This window comes from Oryctolagus cuniculus, chromosome 4 (genome assembly GCF_051225735.1).
Source record: "Oryctolagus cuniculus isolate XC-2025 breed Fujian yellow rabbit chromosome 4, ASM5122573v1, whole genome shotgun sequence".
Lineage (NCBI taxonomy): Eukaryota > Metazoa > Chordata > Mammalia > Lagomorpha > Leporidae > Oryctolagus > Oryctolagus cuniculus.
Genome location: NC_142870.1, coordinates 54829414 through 54850413, shown reverse-complemented (window position 1 = coordinate 54850413; position 21000 = coordinate 54829414). Strand labels below are relative to the sequence as shown.

At 40.0% G+C, this 21000-nt stretch overlaps 1 protein-coding gene across 1 annotated transcript in view; it reads left to right on the top strand.

The window, feature by feature from the left end:
* TOMM70 (translocase of outer mitochondrial membrane 70) overlaps positions 1-21000 on the top strand; it is a 57456-nt gene that overhangs the window by 16858 nt on the left and 19598 nt on the right. Inside the window, exons 2-5 of the mRNA XM_002716612.6 lie at positions 10255-10428; positions 12089-12215; positions 13799-13908; positions 18132-18280. Of these exons, the coding sequence (XP_002716658.2) occupies positions 10255-10428; positions 12089-12215; positions 13799-13908; positions 18132-18280 (560 nt within the window). The remainder of the gene's footprint in view (positions 1-10254; positions 10429-12088; positions 12216-13798; positions 13909-18131; positions 18281-21000) is intronic.

The following is a 21000-nucleotide window of genomic DNA, read 5'->3' as shown; positions in this document are numbered from 1 at the left end:
ACAGATCTTCTATCTAATCGTTCACTCCCCAAATGCCTACAGCAGCTGGGGTTGAGCCAGGCCAAAGCCAGGAGCCCAGAACATTATCCAAGTCTCCCATGTGGGTGAAGGGACCCAAACACTTGAGCTATCACCTGCTGCTTTCCATGGTATGCATTAGCAGGGAACTCAAATTGCAAGTAGAGCTGGGACTTCAACCTAGGATCTCCAATACAGGATGGAGACATCCCAAGAGATATTTTTTTTTTTAAACTTTTATTTAATGCATATAATTTTCCAAAGTACGACTTATGGATTACAATGGCTTCCCCCCCATACCGTCCCTCCCACCCACAACCCTCCCCTTTCCCACTCCCTCTCCCCTTCCATTTACATAAAGATTCATTTTCGATTATCTTAATATACAGAAGATCAGCTTAGTATACATTAAGTAAGGATTTCAACAGTTTGCTCCCACACAGAAACATAAAGTGAAAAATAATAGATGATTTTTTTTAAATGATGATGAAATCAGATCAGACCTATTGTCATGTTTAATCCCAGTGAGAGTCAAGTTGGGAATTGATAATTTCTTTTTTTTTTTTTTTTTACAGAGGATCAGTTTAGTATGCATTAAGTAAGGATTTCAACAGTTTGCACCCCCATAGAAACACAAAGTGAAATATATTGTTTGAGTACTCATTATAGCATTAAATCTCAATGTACAGCACATTAAGGATAGAGATCCTACATGAGGAGTAAGTGCACAGTGACTCCTGTTGTTGACTTTACCAATTGACACTCCTGTCTATGGCATCAGTAATCTCCCTATGCTCCAGTCATGAGTTTCCAAGGCTATGGAAGCCCTCTGAGTTCTCCGACTCTTATCTTGTTTAGACAAGGTCATAGTCAAAGTGGAGGTTCTCTTCTCCCTTCAGAGAAAGGTACCTCCTTCTTTGATGACCTGTTCTTTCCACTGGGATCTCACTCGCAGAGATCTTTTGCCAGAGTGTCTTGGCTTTCCATGCCTGAAATACTCTCATGAGCTTTTCAGCCAGCTCCGAATGCCTTTAGGGCTGATTCTGAGGCCAGAGTGCTATTTAGGACATCTGCCATTCTATGAGTCTGCTGAGTATCTCACTTCCCATGTTGGATCACTCTCCCCTTTATTTACTCCATCAGTTAGCGTTAGCAGGTACTAGACTTGTCTATGTGCTCCCTTTGACTCCCAGTCCCTTCACCATGACCAACTGTGAACTGAAACTGATCACCTGGAACAGTGAGATGGCATTGGTACATGCCACCTCGATGGGATTGAATTGGAATCCCCTGGTATGCTTCCAACTCCACCACTTGGGGCAAGTCAGCCTGAGCATGTCCCAAATTATACATCTCTTCCCTCTCCCATTCCCACCACCATGTTCAACAGGGATCACATTTCAGTTAATTTTCAACACTTAAGAATAACTGTGCATCAATTACAGATCTAAACCAGTCATATTAAGTAGAACAGATAAAAAAACTACTAAGAGGGATAATGTATTAAGTTGTTCATTAACAGTCAGGGCTATGCTGATCAAACCACCATTTCCCATAGTGTCCACCTCACTCCAACAGGTTTCCCTCTTGGTGTTCAGTCAGTCGTCACCGATCAGGGAGAACATATGGTATTTGTCCCTTTGGGACTGGCTTATTTCACTCAGCATGATGTGTTCCAGATTCCTCCATTTTGTTGCAAATGACTGGATTTCGTTGTTTCTTACTGCTGTATAGTATTCTAAAGAGTACATATCCCATAATTTCTTTATCCAGTCTATCATTGATGGGCATTTAGGTTGGTTCCAGGTCTTAGCTATTGTGAATTGAGCTGCAATAAACATTAGGCTGCAGACCGCTTTTTTGTTTGCCAATTTAAATTCCTTTGGGTAAATTCCAAGGAGTGGGATGGCTGGGTCGAACGGTAGGGTTATCTTCAGGTTTCTGAGGAATCTCCAGACTGACTTCCATAGTGGCTTGACCAGCTTGCATTCCCACCAACAGTGGGTTAGTGTCCCTTTTTCCCCACAGCCTCGCCAGCATCTGTTGTTGGTAGATTTCTGAATGTGAGCCATTCTAACCGGGGTGAGGTGAAACCTCATTGTGGTTTTGATTTGCATTTCCCTGATTGCTAATGACCTTGAACATTTTTTCATGTGTCTGTTGGCCATTTGGATTTCCTCTTTTGAAAAATGTCTATTGAGGTCCTTGGCCCATCTCTTAAGTGGGTTGTTGGTTTTGTTTTTGTGGAGTTTCTTGATCTCTTTGTAGATTCTGGTTATTAACCCTTTATCTGTTGCATAGTTTGCAAATATTTTTTCCCATTCTGTCGGTTGTCTCTTCACTCTCCTGACTGTTTCTTTTGCAGTACAGAAACTTCTCAATTTGATGCAATCCCAATAGTTGATTTTGGCTTTGACTGTCTGTGCCTCCCGGGTCTTTTCCAGAAATTCTTTGCCTGTGCCAATATCTTGAAGGGTTTCTCCAATGTTCTCTAGTAACTTGATGGTGTCAGGTCGTAGATTTAGGTCTTTAATCCATGTTGAGTGGATTTTTGTGTAAGGTGTAAGGTAGGGGTCTTGCTTCATGATTCTGCACGTGGAAATCCAATTTTCCCAGCACCATTTATTGAATATACTGTCCTTGCTCCAGGAATTAGTTTTAGATCCTTGATCAAATATAAGTTGGCTGTAGATGTTTGGGTTGATTTCTGGTGTTTCAATTCTGTTCCATTGGTCTATCCATCTGTTTCTGTACCAGTACCATGCTGTTTTAATTACAACTGCCCTGTAGTATGTCCTGAAATATGGTATTGTGATGCCTCCGGCTTTGTTTTTGTTGTACAAGATTGCTTTAGCTATTCGAGGTCTCCAAGAGATATATTAACTGCTGTACTTTTTGTCCTAAATTCTGTCAGGCGAAATAAGTAGCTTTTCTGTATTTTCCCTGTTGTATAGTCGTTTTTTTTCCTAAGTATTTTTATTGATGAAGTGAAGCACTTGGACAGAAAGTAATAGGGGTGGGAGGGTGGGCAGAAGGAACAAGGAGATGTTAATCAAGATTATGCTATTGGCAAATATAGTTTGATAGCTTTTTGGAGTGGTAGTGGAGGAGTAGTGGCAGCAAATTTGGTCTGTATAATTTGATTGTTTTGTCCTCATAATTTGTTTTCTAGTGCTGTCATTTAGAGCACCATTTTACAATAGTATAATAAAGAGTGTTAAAGAAGGGAGTTAATGAAATTGTAATATTCCCTTTTTATTTATATAAGGTAAACAAATTTCATGTATTTCATATATACAGGTTTAAGAGCATTGGGATATCTCCCACCCTGCCCTTCCTCCCGCCTATACTCCCACCCTATCTCTTCCTTCCTTTCTTACTCTTTCTTTTAATTTTTACAATAGCATACTTTCAGTTTATTTTATAATAATATTAACCCTCCACTAAGAATTCAACAAATAGTAAGAAGAAAAAAAATCACTATTCTCATAATCAATTCCCAAAATGTCAATTTTACTCATATACATTACATTATTTTATGCTCTATTAGTTACTACAGATCAGGGAAAACATGGTATTTGCCTTTTTGGAACTGCTTATTTCACTAAGTATAATATTTTCCATTTGCATCCATTTTATTGTAAAAGACAGGATTTCATTCTTTTTTGTGGCTAAGTAATATTCTATAGTGTATATATGCCACATTTTCTTAATCCAGTCATTGGGCTTCTGGATTGATTCCACATCTTAGATACTGTGAATTGAGCTGCAGTAAACTTGGGGGTACAAATAACTCTTTGATATGCTGATTTATTTTCATTTGGGTAAATTCCCAGGAGTCTGGTGGCTGGGTCGTATAGTAGAAAAAATGTTTTTTGATTTCTGTAGGAGAGTCATTCTAACTGGGATGAAGTGAAACCTCATTTTGTTTTTTATTTGTATTTCCCTAATGGCTAGTGGTCCTGAGCATTTTTTGTGTGTCTATTGGCCATTTGAATTTCATCTTTTGAAAAATGCTTATTCAAGTCCTTTGCTCACTACTTACCTGGATTGTTTGTTTTGTTGTTGAGTTTCTGAACTCTGAATATTAATCCTTTATCAGTTGCAAAGTTTGTAAATATTGTCTCCCATCCTATCTGTTGTCTCTTCACTTTATTGAATGTTTCCTTTGCCGTGCAGAAGCTTCTTACCTTTATGTAATCCCATTTGTCTATTTTTTATTTGATTGCCTGTACTTCTGGGGTCTTTTCCAAGAAGTCTTTGCCTGTGCCAACGTTTGAGAGAGTTTCCCCAGTGTTTTCCTCTAGTAATTTGAAGATATCAGTTCATAGATTTAGATTCTTGATCCATTTTGAGTTGATTTTTGTGTAAGATGTAAGATAGGGGTCTTGTTTCATACTAATGCTCACAGAGATCCAGTTTTCCCAGCACTATTTGTTGACAAGTTTGTCCTTTGGGGATTGATTCTAACTCCTTTGTCAAAGATTAGTTGGTTGTAGATGAGTGGGTTGATTTCTGGGGATTCTGTTCTGTTCCATTAGTCTGCAGGTCTGTGCCAGTACCAGGATGTTTTGATTATAATTGCTTTGTAGTCCTGTAGTATGCCTTTTTTTTCCACAGCTTAAAGTTTCTTTTCTTTATTATTTTTACATGAATTACACTATGAATTCAGGGAATCAGTTGCTTTGATTCTGAAAAAGTGGGCTTCTGTGGGTGGAGCAGGCTGGCGCTTCAGTACCCTTTTCTCTGGCTTCTTCTGCTCTTTTTTTTTAGGGCTTACAAACTTTTTTTTTTTTTTTTTTTGACAGGCAGAGTGGACAGTGAGAGAGAGAGACAGAGAGACAGAGAGAAAGGTCTTCCTTTGCCGTTGGTTCACCCTCCAATGGCCGCCGCGGCCAGCGCACTGCGGCCGGCACACCGCGCTGATCTGATGGCAGGAGCCAGGTACTTATCCTGGTCTCCCATGGGGTGCAGGGCCCAAGTACTTGGGCTATCCTCCACTGCACTCCCGGGCCACAGCAGAGAGCTGGCCTGGAAGAGGGGCAGCCAGGACAGAATCCGGCGCCCCGACCGGGACTAGAACCCGGTGTGCCGGCGCCGCAAGGCGGAGGATTAGCCTAGTGAGCCACGGCGCCGGCAGGGCATACAAACTTTATGCATTTCATAAATACAAATTTAGGAACATAATGATTCTTTCCACCTACCCTCCCTCCCACTTGCACTCCTACCCTTCTCTCTCCTCCCTCTCCTATTCTGATTCTTATTTTTTACTAAGATCTATTTTCAATTAATTTTATACACATAAGATTAACTCTACAGTAAGTGAAAAGTTTGTACTATGTCTTGAAATGATGCCTCCAGCCTTTGTTTTTGTTTTTGAACATTGCTTTAGCTGTTTGGGGTCTCTCATATTTCCATATAATTTTAGCATCATTTTCTTTAGATCTGAAAAGAATGTCCTTGGTATTTTGATTGAGATCATGGTGAATCTATAAATTGATTTTGGTAGTATGGACATTTTGTTATTTCTTCCAGTCAATGAACATGGAGATTTTTCCATATTTTGTGTCTTCTATTTCTTTCTTTAATGTTTTGTAATTTTTATTGTAGAGATCTTTGACATCCTCGGTTACATTTATTCCAAGCAATTTACATTTTTTTTGTGGTTATCGTGAATGAGACTGACTTTACAAAGTCTTTCTCAGCTGTGGTAGTCTGTGTGTTATTTTTTTGTCTTAATTTTGTATCCTGCAACTTTACCAAACTATTATGAGTTCCTGTAGTCTCTTAGCGGAGTCTTTTGGTTCCCCTGTATTTAGAATCATATCACCTGCAAACAAGGATAATTTGACTTTCTCCTTTCCCATTTGTATCCCTTTGATTTCCTTTTCTTGCCTAATGGCTCTGGCTAAAACTTCCAGAACTATATTGAATAGCAGTGGTGAAAGTGGACATCCTTGTCTGGCTCTAAGTCTTAGTGGAAGTGCTTCCAGCTTTTCCTCATTCAATATGATGCTGGCTGAGGTTTTGTTGTATATTGCCTTGATTGTGTTGAGGAATGCCCTTTTTATACCCAATTTGCTTAAGAGTTTTTACCATGAAAGGATGTTGTATTTTATTTATTTGAAAGGCAGAGTTAGAAATAGAGAGATAGAGATGGATGGATGGATGGATGGATGGATGGATGGAGATAGATAGATAGATAGATATCTTCCATCCAGTGATCCACTCCCCAGATGGCCGCTACATCCAGGGCTTGGCCAGGCCGGAGCCAGGAGCCAGGACCTTCATCTGAGTCTCCCACGTGGCTGCAGTGGCCCAAGGACTTAAGCCATTTTCTGCTGCTTTCCCAGCATATTAGCAGTGAGCTGGATTGGAAATGGAGCAGCTGGGACTGGAACCATTGCCCATATGGGATGTTGGCATCACAGGCAGTGGCTTAACCCACCAGTCCACAGTGCCAGCCTGAATAACTCATTTAAAAAAAAAAAAACTTAATTGAGTGGCAGAGAGACAGAGAAAATTATCTTTTAATGCAATATTTATTTACTTGATTTTTTAAAAAATATTTGTTTGAAAGAGAGTTAGAGAGCTCTTCCTTCTGGTGGTTCACTCCCCATTGAACTTCATCCTGGCCTCCCACATGGGTGGCAGGGCCCCAAACACTTGGGCCATCTTCTGCTGCTTTTTCCAGGCCATTAATAGGCATTTGGAGCTGAATAGGAACACCCAGGACACTTAACCACTCATTTGGGATGCCAGTGTCCCAAGCGGCTGCTTTACCTGCTGTGCCAAAACAGCTGCCCCTGTTTATTTGAGTGACATGGAGAGAGTGAGAGCTTGTTCCCCTCTGCTAATTCAGTCCCCAAATGCCCATAGTGGCTGAGGTTGGCCTGGGACTGAAGCTGGAGGCTGGAAACTCAATCCAGGTCACCTCCATGGGTGGCAGGAACCCAATTACTGAAGCTATCTCCACTGCTTCCCAGGGTCTACATCAGCAAGATGCTGGAGTAAGGAGCCAGAGTCCGAAATTAAACCCAAGTATTTCACTGTGCACTGTGGGCATCTTAATCACTGGGCTAAAAGCCTGCTTTGAGTTAGCAATTCTCAATGATGTGGCTTCCTGGGAGACAGAGGCAAGATAAACCTGTTGTTTGTCCCTTGTGTATAAGAGAGCCTCAAGTTCTGCTGCTGGATGACACACCTTATTGTAGTCTAGTGGAGTGGGAGGATTGTTGAGGGTCTGAAATGCCAGTTTTTTTTTTTTTTTTTTTTTTTTTTGACAGGCAGAGTGGACAGTGAGAGAGAGAGACAGAGAGAGAAAGGTCTTCCTTTGCCGCTGGTTCACCCTCCAATGGCCGCCGCTGCAGCCGGCGCACCGCGCTGATCCTGGCAGGAGCCAGGAGCCAGGTGCTTTTCCTGGTCTCCCATGGGGTGCAGGGCCCAAGCACCTGGGCCATCCTCCACTGCACTCCCTGGCCATAGCAGAGAGCTGGCCTGGAAGAGGGGCAACCGGGACAGAATCCGGCGCCCCAACCGGGACTAGAACCTGGTGTGCCGGCGCCGCAAGGTGGAGGATTAGCCTATTGAGCCACGGCGCCGGCTCGAAATGCCAGTTTTTTAGCAGTCACCCTGCTGGTTGTCCTACAAAGCCCACAGCTACATAGAGGATTTCTAGTCATCTTCTTCTGTTGGGTGTTTTATGGGTGTTTCTCTGTTAGTTTAGTCCTGGTATATTTTCATAGTTCTGAAACATAAATCCTTGAAATACGTTTCAGGGTTGCTATTGTATTTCAGAGCTTTTGGAATATGATTAAAGCTGTTGACAAATGGAAGGTTTTTACATTCATCTATTAATGCATTTGTGCTTTTTTTGGTTGTTTCCATTCTCCCACCTAAAATATACATGTTGTTTGTTGAAGCTTGCCAGCTTAAAGTAACTATGTAGTATTAATTCAGATTCTTAGTTTCCTACAAATCCATCTGTGCATACTATACTTTTGAAAAATAATTTGAAAAAGAAGACAAAAGATAAACAGAAGGGGGAAAGCAAGAAAGAAAAATGAAGCAAGAGTAAGGGAGAAGAAAGCAGATGCAAGAAAGGGTTGCTGTCTCATCCTTGTGACTAAGAGATGCTCTAAGCCCCAACTAGTTGGTTTTCACAGATTCTTCAGACCATATGTGGAGGCAGCTACATCTGCTTTTATTTTCTCTGTGCTTACCTGTTACTGGTATATGGGTTCTGCCAGAGTCCTATATTTGTTAAAATCAGATGACATTGACAAATAATACCAAATTTTGTGCAAAGACTGATACCTAGTTACTGGAACCTTTTTAACTGGATTTATCTACAAAGATGCTTCCCTAATATTGATTGAAGTGTTGACAGCTGTGTATAGTAGGTCTAACTTGAAACTCTTGGTATGTTATATACATGCAGTGTATGAGTTGGGTTTTCAGAAAGTGGACAGTAAGACAGAAATAGGAGTACAAGAAGCTTGGGATCCACACTATGGCACAGCGGGTAAAGCTGCTGCCTACAACACTGGCATCCCATATGGGCAGCAGTTTGAGTTCTGGCTGCTCTACTTCCAATCCACCTCCCTGCGTTGTACTTGGGAAAGCTGCAGAGGATGGCTCAAGTACTTAGGCCCCTGCACCCATGTGGAGACTTGGATGAAGCTCCTGGCTTTGAACTGGGGGGCCCTGGCCATTGTGGCCACCAATAGTTAGAAGACATCTTTCCCTCCTTCTTTCTCCTTCTCTGTAACTCCGCCTTTCAAATAAATAAATACATCTTTTTTTACAGTCTTTTTGGGATAATAATTGTAATAAAGATGGTAAAGTGTAATGTGTATTGTACACTGTTGATAAACTTCCTAATAGAAAAATAAGAGGACATATAACTAAGTTATTTTCAGAATAAGGAAACCAAGTGACTAATAAACAAAAAGATTTTCAAATTCATTAGTAGTGAGGAAAACTCACAGGTATTGGAAATTTTTTTTTTTTTTACCAGTTTCTCAGTATCAGCACTATTAGCAGTTTGGATCTGGTCATTCTTTGTTGTGCTAGACTTTCCTGTGTATTGTAGCATATTAGCAGCATCTCTGGCCTCTACCTACTAGATGGTAGTAGTGACACCCACACCCCACACACACGCTTACCAGTTGTGATGATGAAAATGTTTTCAGACATTGTCAAATGCCCTCTGAGGCTAAAATGACCTGTGATTGACAGTCACCATGTTATTTGACAGGTCTTTAAAAAGTTCATGGAAAATGAATATGATGAAACAACCAAAATTTATCTTTTTCCTTTTCCATGAACTTTTTGAGGTACCATTATACCCATCAGACTGGCAAAAATTAAACACAGCCATCACATGTAGTGCTGGCAAGAATGATGAGAAGTGGTACTTTAAAGCACAAGAGGACCAGTGCAGCCTCTGCCTGCAGTGCAGCACCCATATGGGCTCCAGTTCATGTCCTGGCTGCTCCTTTTCTGATCCATCTCTGCTGTGGCCTGGGAAAGCAGTGGAGGATGGCTCAAGTGCTTGGGCCCCTGCACCTACATGGGAAACCCAGAAGTTCCTGGCTTTGGATTAGCCCAGCTCTGGCCATTGCGGCCATTTGGGGAATAAACCAGCGAATGGAAGACCTCTCTCAAATAAATAAATCTTTAAAAAAAAAAAAAAAAAAAGGCACCACAGCCTTCCTGGGAAAGTCTTGAATGTTTTTTGAAATTAAAATATATGGACATTTTTAAAAATAGTTTTATTTTCTTTCAAATTTTAGTTTATTTCTTACTTATTTGAAAGGCAGATAGGCACAAAAGCAGAGAGCAAGAGATGTTCCATCTGCTGGTTCACTTCCCAAATTCCTTCCACAGCCAGATCTCCCAACTACTTGGGCCATCACCTGTTGTCTCAGGGTCTGCATTAGCAGGAAGCTGGAATCAGAAGTAGAGCTGGAACTCAAACCCAGGCACTCTGATATGGGATGCAGGTGTTCCAAGTTCTTAACCACTACCCAGGACTCCTGCCCTACATAAACATTTTGACACAGCGGTCTGCTACTGACAGTCTAGCCCATGAAGGTATTTGTATGATGTAGCTTACATCTCAGTTGTTCTGTCCTGTCATTTTTCTTTTGTCAATTTATCATGTAAATACAGTAATCTGAATCTATTCTTAAATGTTGATTGGCACTTAATAATTGTTTCTTTCAATTTTAGAATTCTCTTGATAGAGCTCAAGCAGCCAAGAACAAAGGCAATAAATATTTTAAAGCAGGAAAATATGAACAAGCCATTCAGTGCTACACGGAGGCCATTAGTTTGTGCCCTACAGAGAAGAATGTTGACCTTTCCACATTTTATCAAAACAGAGCTGCTGCCTTTGAGCAGTTGGTATGTACCCTAGCTTGTTTTTTCTGTTCCTTTTGTTTTGTTCGGTTAATGCTAGTCAAATAAATCTAATGCAGTTTTTGAAATTATAGGATTTTTGTTTTATTTCCTTTAATTACAGTACTTTAAAAAATAATTTTAGCTTTGCTGGTTGCAGACTTACACTCCAAAGTTATGTATATTTCAGATTTTATAAAATCGGTTGTATAGAAAATTAAATTTTTTGATCACCCTCTCCTCCTCAGTAGTTTGAAGCTATTCTTCAACTTTTCTCTACATATGTAATAGTTGTATATATGGAGGAGAAAAAGACCAAAGATGAGTTTCTATCATACATCTTGTTTGTGAATTATTTTTTTCAGTTGCCACTGTATCTTGTATAGCTTTTCATATCATCAAATGCAGATCTGTTTCATTCTTTGTATAGTTACATGGTGACTGACTTACAAAACGGAGAAGAAAGTGTATATAATTGCTCTGAGGCAGTGAAGAATTTAGAGTAAGGAATTATCTAATTTCCTGTAGTATAGAGAGATGAAATTGGAAAGGTAGACAGTGACCAGATCAGGCAAAATCTTGTAGACAATAGTAAAGAGTTTGGACTTGATTCTGAGTATAATGAGAAATATTTAAGGTTTGTAAGCAGGGCAGGAACATATGTAAGACTGCTCTCATCGTTCTTTTGAGAATACATTGAAGGGAGGACACAGCAGAGGCAGGGAGAACAACTGAGGGCGTTTGGTGCAATAGTGTACGTGAGATACGAAGGAAAGCTGAAGGTCAGCAGAAGCTGCTGTTGCTTTGGAGGTGAAGGGTAAAGAGAAACAAGGACTTTAATACCAGTGGGTGGCGAGGGCTGCTGGGGGAAGAGAGAGACGGTTGAATTGAGAAATGTCTGTTTTAGGATAGTGCTCTGGGTTGAAGAGATAAATTTGGGAGTTATTTAATATTGATGGTATATAAAACCAGACAGTACATATGCCCACTAAAGGGGAGTTGAGGTTTTGAGTACTCCAGCATGTAGAGATCACGCAGAGAGGAACTGAGCAAAGGAGATTGAGAAGGAGCAGCTAGGGAGGTAGTAGGACATCAAGTAATCTGGCATCTCTGGGTATTTGTCATACGAGAGCAGCTGAGGAGCAAGGGAGTCGCTGGAGGGGAAGATAAAAGATTTTCAAAGATGAAAACACTAGGGCAAGCATTTATGTTCATGGGATGGTTTTGTAGAGAAGCAGATTTCTGCAGAGAAACAATAACTGAAGCACTGAAGTCCTTGACATGGACAGGGTAAGGGTTCAGATCACCCAGTGGAAGGCTGACCTTTGATGACGATGGGTGCTTCCTCGGTTTAACAGGAGGTAAGAAGGGGATGGCAGAAGTACCTAATGCAGGTAGGTTTGTAAATCTGGAGGTAGAAAGATTCCCTAAGTGTATCCATTGCCTAATTTTTAAAATCTGGTTGCTTATCTTACAGAAATGTATATTGGCTTCTGTAAAGTAGTATGGGTATCCACTCTGTATTGGGAATACTTTTTCTTTTGTGAAACTCTTCATACTCACCCTGTTAAGTTTGGGAAACTGATTTTGGTTGAACCGTGTTTTTTTGTTTCGTTTTATTTTTTTTTTTTTTAGTATGACTTTTTCTTAATACTTTCAATTACAGCAAAAATGGAAAGAGGTGGCACAAGATTGTACAAAGGCTGTTGAACTTAATCCCAAATATGTGAAAGCTCTCTTTAGACGTGCAAAAGCCCACGAGAAGCTAGACAATAAGAAGGAATGTTTAGAAGGTGAGGGTATTTTTGTGTTTACATATGAAAAATTACTAAAGGCTCTGTAGTCATTGTAAATTTATATGAAACTCTGCCTTGTGAGCATTGAGATCAATCAGTTGTCTATAAAAGTGGGACTCCTATCCTGTTGTGACTCTTTCTTCTAGTTTAAATTGAGATTCTGATACTCAAGTGTTGGTTCTTTTCCAGCTATGATATTAATTAGTTATGAGTTAGGAGTTTAGGAGTAATAAACTTAGCAGTTAGAAATCATTGATATAAATCCATGAATAAGGAGATCACTAAAGAGGTTTCAGCCAATGATAGTTTCTAAATTTTTTATATTTTTTGTTAATATCCAGTATAAATAGGAAACAACTTTGAGGTGAATTAATGAAGAAAACATTTGTATTTTGCCATTGGCATTTTCAAACTTCTTTTATATCAATTGGGAGTTATGTGATTGGTACAAAGTATCAAAGTGAATTTGTCATTCTCAGTAAATGCAATAAATATTCTGTGGTCTCTTAAATGACCATATTTGCTTACAAAACTGCAATTAGAGTGTAGACCACCGACTTTTCAATTACATTCTTCTAGGTGACATAGAGCTAACCCAAAATGTAATTTCGGCAACCTGAAACTGCTTTCCATGACATATTTAAATCTGCTTTAATAGCATCATACGGTATAGCCATAATTATTTAAAAAAAAAAAAAAAAAGAAACCCTGTTTTAAAAATCTGGGTTACCAAATGAAAATGCTTCGGATTTTTAGCAAGATCTGAGGTTTTGTGGTGTCATGTGCTTTGGTAGTGGGTCAGAGTGTTGGTTTAGAAAAGGAAATTCTGAGTTTTGAGCCAGACCTTGAAGTTACTGGTGGATAATAATTGGAGAGAGGAGGTTGATTGGAGTTTTAGATAGAAGTGGGATGAGAAAAAGGCACTGGTGTTGCCACTAGTCAAGGTTATCAGCAGAATGTGATGGCAAATTGACTTGTTTAGAAGGACAAGGGTGTGGAGTTGTGAGAAATTTAGTTCAAAAAGAGCAGGGACAGCTGTTGTTTGAAAACTGTGAATGAAAAGTTGAGGTTAAGGAACCACTAATCTTCTAATTTCAAACTGCTGTAGCATCACCAAACAAAAATTCCGTTTTGAGACAGATTTATGTTAGAGCTCTGTGACAAGATGGCTTAGAGACAGAGAATAAATCTGAGACCTATACAAAAGACCAAACATGAGACAGCCACACTATGTTGTTTTTTTGTTGGCATTACTGACCAGAAGAGAACATTCTTGAATTCTTTGTTTAATTTGCTTATATAGAATGTTAGAGCAGAGAGAATATCAGAAACCATGCAGTACAGCCACTATCATTTCATGTGTGAGGAAAGCAGACCCCAGAGAAATAGAGTGACTTTCCGAGCTTTGAGGTTGGCAGAGTATATAAAATTAAAGTTCTGAGAATCAGTTTATTAGAAGCAAAGCAGATGGTTCCTTTAGGCCATGAGTTTAGTTTGGCTTTCTGTAGTTTCATTGTGCCCCTTTGATGCGGTTGATGAGCTTTGCAATAATTTCACTTTTGTTTTTCTATCATTTCTAGATGTTACTGCTGTGTGTATATTAGAAGGATTCCAAAATCAACAAAGCATGCTGTTAGCAGATAAAGTTCTTAAACTTCTTGGAAAAGAGAAGGCCAAAGAAAAATACAAGGTAAATTAACCTGGGTTGGTTAATAGAGGGAATATACATTGTAAATGGTCATTTCTAATTTATGCTGTTTAAATTTGGGTACAGATGGTGATGGTAACAACTGATATCAGAACTGGATTATGCTTCTCTTTCCTGTTGGGTTTTTGTAGCTTTTCCTTTTAAATAAGAATGTACACTATTCCCAGTAATATACGTAGAGACTGTTGGAATTCATCTGTGTTAAAGATTGTCATACTGTGGTCCATAGGCCCAATCCAGTCTGCTGCCCGTTTTTATAAATAATGTTCAGCCATTCTAATATTGTCTTTGACTACTATTGAGCTACCACAGTGTTCAGTGGTTGCAACAAAGACTATATGGTGTGCAAAGTCTTAACGTATTTACTGTCTGGCTTTTTACGGCAAAATAGTTGCCAACCTCTGTTCTTTATCATTAAGAATTTTAAACGTATACTATATAAATGGATATTGTTTTAAGGTATTAATTACAGATGGTTTAATTCAACATTTATTAAACAAGGCATTTTGTATGAGTAGGTATAAAGACATGCTCCTTGCTTTTATAGAACTACAGTTTTAATGAGAGAGGCTGTTACTATTAAGGGTACCTCAGAAAGTTTATGTAAAATGGAATTTAAAAATCAGTTTATTTGGGGGCCAAATATTTTGAAATCTTCCCCCTATAAGATGTGCTTCAAAAATTTCATGAAAGATACATAGTATAACAAAGCTATGAATGAATTTCAATAAATGTTTGCACATGAGTAGACTTATCTTGGTTAATTCTATTCCCCAAATTTTTGAAGTCCCATTTTAAGTCTAAAAATCATGACATAGTTAAATGTACAAGGGGGCATGGAAGTAGAGTTCCATGAGATCCACAGACATCACTAAACATCACCGAAGACTCACTACTGATTTTTAGTAATATTGTTCTTTTTTTCTTTAATAATAACTTGCTTTTCTTGCAAATTGATTTTGATTGTGTGTATAATCTTACATCTGTGAATTTTTGCTATGTTGAAGTTAAAACAGGTGTCTTCACTGAGGACTTGAATGTACTAACATTTTTTTGAATCCCAAGAGGAGTATAGCTGTAGTAGTTCTCAAGCTCTTTTTAACTATGGAACTTTTTTTTTTCCTCGCCTTGAGTATCTCTTTAGACTGCTGTTCCTCAAAAAACACTTTGAGAAATACCATGTTAAATTGTCATAAATGGGGTCTGGAAGTTTATTTGTATATACCTATGTAATGCTTCTGTTAAGTAATTAGACTGGTTGGATTGCAGGGTGGTAAGAAAAGATTTTGAAAAACCCGATACTTATTGAGGTTAAAAATCAGTTTCTACATATATTTTCCTTTAATTTTTTAACCTACTTTCATTTTATTTGAAGAGAGAGACACACACACACAGATCTCTTAACTGCTGGTTACTTTCCAAATGCCTGCAATAGTTAGAACCAGACCAGGCTGTAGCCAGAAGCCTGGAACCCATCCAGGTGTCCCATGAGGGTGCAGGGACCCAAGTACTTGAGCCATCATCTCCCACCTCCCAGGGTACACATTAGCATGAAGCTGGATTGGAAGCAGAGTAGCCAGGACTCCATGTCTGATATGTCATGCAAGTATCCCAAGTAGCACCTTAACTGCTACATGAAACACCTGTACGATCCACATGTATTTTGTAGTGTTTGTATGCCACTTTGTACATACAAAATACTTCTCAAAAAAATGTTAGTTTTAATTTTTATAATAACCCTGTAAGATGAATAAATATTTCCATTGCCATTTTAAAGGTAAAGAACCAGACTGGAGGTTTTTTTTTTTTTTTTTTTTTTTTTTTTTTTAACAGGCAGAGTGGACAGTGAAAGAGAAAGAGACAGAGAGAAAGGTCTTCCTTTTGCCGTTGGTTCACCCTCCAGTGGCCGCCGCGGCCAGCGCACCGCGCTGATCCGATGGCAGGAGCCAGGTACTTATCCTGGTCTCCCATGGGGTGCAGGGCCCAAGCACTTGGGCCATCCTCCACTGCACTCCTGGGCCACAGCAGAGAGCTGGCCTGGAAGAGGGGCAACCGGGACAGAATCCGGCACCCCGACCGGGACTAGAAGCTGGTGTGCCGGCGCCGCAAGGCGGAGGATTAGCCTAGTGAGCCACGGCACCGGCCCAAGACAGGAGGTTTAATGACATGAGTAAGGTCACATAGCTAATGAGTAGCAGAAGTAGATTATGTATCCTGTACGTTGGATACATAAGCCTACTAGTGTAACATTATTTTCATTTTAAATTTATAACCTTGAGTGGAAGGCAGGGAGGTGTGATAGCTTCATTTCTGAGCTGAAACAGGAAACTAAAAGGCATTAATGAATTAGCCAGCTTCAAGTAAGTACTATTTAAAATTTTCTACTCAAGCTTCTCCTTTAAAATGGTAGATGATTGCCACTATGTATTTCTTCTCAGAGTGTCTTTAGTGAAAATGTAGTTAGGTATTTTGTCATTTCAGTGATGAATATTTGATTAAAAATATTTATTTGTATTATCCTTAAGACAAATTGAATCTCTTCCAGAAGCAAACACAAACATAAATGTGGGCTTTCCCTTAGATTTCTTTTTTAATTTTCTTCTATCCCATTTTCATCCATTCTAGATAGATCATTCACTTACAGAGTCAGATTTCCTTTTTCTACTCCTTCAAGTACAAAGATATTAAATCTACCAAAGTAACAGTAATGATATTCATTATACATCAAATGTAAAATTCAAGGGTGAGTGTTCAGATGCACACATCTCGTATTGAAGTATCTAGGTTTGATACCTAGCTCTGACTCCTGACTCCAGCTGTCCAGTACTGCAGACGCAAGGAGGCAGCTGTGATGGCTCAGGTGATTGGGTTACTGCCAACATGCGTGAGATGGATTGAGTTCCCAGTCCCAGTCATTGTGGAAACTGGGGAGTGAATCAGCAGATGGAAGTATGCATGCATGTATGCTCTCCTTCTGTGTCTCCAGTGGTCCCTCTCTGTCACTGTTTCTGAAATATAAAGTTAGATTTTATAATATAGTATTTTCATTTTAAGTTTGTTGGGTTGAATTTCGTAGATAAAAGATCCAAAATTTCCTCTGAGAGCCTTTTGGCTATATTCCCTCTTCATTTAAAATTTCATCTTAATTGCACTTCTTATGGAGAAACAAGATATTCATGTAGTTATGAATCAGATGTCATGCCAAAAAGAAATAATTAAAGCCTATGACTTGGAACTTAATCTTCAGTTTGTTTGTTTTTTTTTGTTTTTGTTTTTTTTTTTTTTTGTTTTTTGTTTTTTTGTTTTTTTTTGTTTTTAAGATTTATTTATTTGAGAATGAGAGAGAAAGAGAGAGATCGAGCACTTCCATCTGTTAGTTTCCTCCCCAAATGGGTGTATGGCCAGAGCCAAAGCCAGGAGTCAGGAACCAGCAGCTTCATCTGGGTCTCCCATGTTGGGGCCCAAAGACTTGGGCCATCTACTTTCCCAAGTGCATTAGTAGGGAGCTAGATTGGAACTGGTGCCCATATGGCTTAATCCACTACACCGCAGCACTGGTCCCAATCATTTGAAAATGGGATTCTAGTTTTTTTAAATAAAGATTTATTATGTATTTGAAAGTCAGAGTTAACAGGGCAAGGTAGAATATCTTTCATGTGCTGGTTCACTTCCCAGATGGCCACAAAGGCAAGGGCTGAGCCAGACTGAAACCAGGAGCCAAGAGCTTCATCTGGGTCTCCCACATAGGTGGGAGGGGTCCAAACACTTGGGCCATCTACTGCTTTACCCAGGCCATTAGTAGGGAGCTGGATCAGAGGTGTAGCAGCTGGCACTAAAACTGGCACCCATATGGGATGCTGGCATCACAGGTGGTAACTTTACCTGCTGCACCACAACACTGGCCCAAGATTCCAGGTTTTACAATAGTCATTTTTTTTTAAAGATTTATTTTATTTTCTTGAAAGACAGAGTTACAGAGAGAAGTAGAGACAGAGAGAGAGGTCTTCCATCCACTGGTTCACTCCCCCAGATGGCTGCAACAGTCGGCTGCGCTTCTTCAGAGCTTCTTCCGGTCTCTCACGTGGGTGCAGGGGCCCAAGGAATAGTATTTTTTTTTCTACGGTAGTGATTTTTATGTTATACAGTGTTCGTACTTTGGTTATTGTTCTCTTGTTCTGACATATTTAAACATGATTACATTTCAGAACCGTGAACCTCTGATGCCATCTCCACAGTTTATCAAATCTTATTTCAGTTCTTTCACGGACGATATTATTTCTCAGCCCATGCTCAAAGGAGAGAAGTCTGATGAAGATAAAGACAAGGAAGGGGAGGCTTTAGAAGTGAAAGAAAAGTAAGTATGTTATGCATGGTGTCTGGTTAATAGATTTTTTGCTGACATGAATTTTCCTAGGAACACAGTGAGTTCTCAGTCCCCTTAAAAAAGAAATCTATGTATACGTATATAAGCAAGTATGATAAAAAATGTTAAGTAATGTGATTATAATAAAAATACTTCTTTTACATGAGTCTGTTAATTCTCTTTTGTCTCAAGGTTTTACTGCCAGGAGTCTGGCCTGCTGTATCATGATATTCTACATGATATTCTCCAGAATCAAGTGGTCGTCTGTATTTGAACAGAAGTACTTACCTATAAATAACTGCAGAGCTTAACATCCACATTTTTAAAAAATTTATTTGAGAGGCAGATCTACAGAGAGAGAGGAAGAGACTGGGAGAGAGAGGTCTTCCATCTGCTGGTTCACTCCCCAGTTGGCTGCAACGGCTGCAGCTGGGCTGACCCGAAGCCAGTAGCCAGGAGCTTCTTCCATGTCTCTCATGTGGGTGCAGGGGCCCAAGGACTTGGGCCTTTCTCTACTGCTTTTCCAGGCCATCGGAAAATTGGATCAGAAGAGGAGCAGCCGGGACATGAACTGGTGCAACACTGGTCCCCCATCTCTGCTTCTAATCTGGCTTCCTGTTAATGTAACACACTGTGGGAGAAAACAGGTGACAGATCAAGTACTTGGGTCCCTGCTACCTACATGGGAGACCCAGATGGAGTTCCTTGCTCCTGGGAGTTCCTTGCTCCTGGCCTTGTTCTAGCCCCACCCTAGTTATTGTAAGCATTTGGGAAGTGAACCAGTAGATGGAAGATGCTCTCTCTGCCTTTAAAATAAAATGAAGATTAAAAACTAAAATTCTCCTTTTTTAAAAAACTTCCTCTTCTGGTTAGTTTTTATACCAGAAAACTATTGCAAATTTAACACCATTATTTGAAAAGCTATATTGAGAGATGATAGGACATAGCTAGCTCTCATCACAACACTAACTGTTATTGTCCCCATGTTTGTTTTTATTTTTTTAAAGCTACTTTTTTTTTTTTTTTTTTTTTTAAGATTTAGTTATTTGAAAGGCAGAATTACAGAGAATTAGAGGCAGAGGCAGAGAGAGAGATAGAGGTCTTCTATCTGCTGGTTTACTCCCCAAATGGCTGCAGTAGCCAGGGCTGGGACTGTCTGAAGCCAGGAGCCAGGAGTTTCTTCCAGGTCTCCCATGTAGTTGCAGGGGCCCAATAACTTGGGCCATCTTCCACTGCTTTCCAAGGCACATTAGTAGGGAGCTGGATTGGAAGCAGAGCAGCCAGGACTTGAACTAGCATCCATATGGGATGCTGGCACTACAGGTGGTGGCTTTATTAGCTATGCCACAGAGCCAGCCCCCCCCCCCCCCAGCCCCCCGCCACCCAAGTTTTAAAATCACATTTAAATGGAACTAACAAACTTACCTTAGTGGGTTATTGTGAGATTTAGAAATCATGTTTTTATGTACCTAGCACATACATTCTCGGTAAACTGGGGTTTACCATTTACAATCTTTTCTCAGCTTGATAACCTGAGGAACAAAACTGGAGTGTCAGAGACAAAAAGAATGTGATTATAGGAAAGGCTACTGCAGATTTGAAAAATTAAGATACTTAATTTAAATGTCTTATACAGGTGTTCCCCATTGGAGTTATATCCTGATAAGTCCATCATAGGTTAAAGATATCTTGTCAGCATTTAACCTGAACACCATAACTTAGCAACACACTACACTATAGAGTATTATTTGTTTACTGTTGTGATTGTGTAGCTAACTAGGAGATGCGGCTTGCTCTGCTTCCCAGCATCACACAAGAATATCATAACACACATGAATATCCTGGTATAAGATCAATGTTTGAAGTGTGGTTTCTACTGAAGCAAATTGCTTTTGTACTATAGTAACTTCAAATTGTGGTTAAGTCTGGGATCCAGCTGTATTTGCAAGATGCTTCAAAGGTCATCCAGGATAAAAAGATTTTTGACCTTTTCAGGTCAAAAACATCCCTTCTACAAACATTTTTTTAAGATTTTATTTATTATTTATTTGAGAGGTAGATTTACAGACACAAAGGAGAGGAGAGACAGAGAGAGAGGTCTTCCATTCACTGGTTCACTCCCCAAATGGCCGCAGCTGCTGAAGATGGGCTGATCTGAAGCCAGGAGCCAAGAGTTTCTTCCAGGTCTCTCACTTGGGTGCAAGAGTCCATGTGGATGCAGGGGCCCAGGCCATAAGAGAAAGCTGGATTAGAAGAGGAGCAGCCAGTGGCTGGTGCAACAGCTCACTTGGCTAATCCTCCACCTGTGGCGCCGGCACCCTGGGTTCTAGTCCTGGTTGGGGCGCCGGATTCTGTCTCGTTACTCCTGTTCCAGTCCAGCTCTCTGCTGTGGCCCGGGAGTGCAGTGGAGGATGGACCAAGTGCTTGGGGCCTGCAACCACATGGGAGACCAGGAGGAAGCACCTGGCTCCTGGCTTTGGATCTGTGCAGCGCGCCGGCCATAGTGGCCATTTGGGGGGTGAACCAACAGAAAAGAAAGACCTTTTTCTCTGTCTCTCTCTCTCTCTCACTGTCTAACTCTGCCTATGAAAAGAAAAATAAGAGGAGGAGCAGCCAGGATATGAGCCGGCACCTATATGGAATGCTAATGCTTTAGGCAGAGGCTTAACCTTCTACACCACAGCATTGGCCCCTACAATTTATTCTTAGAA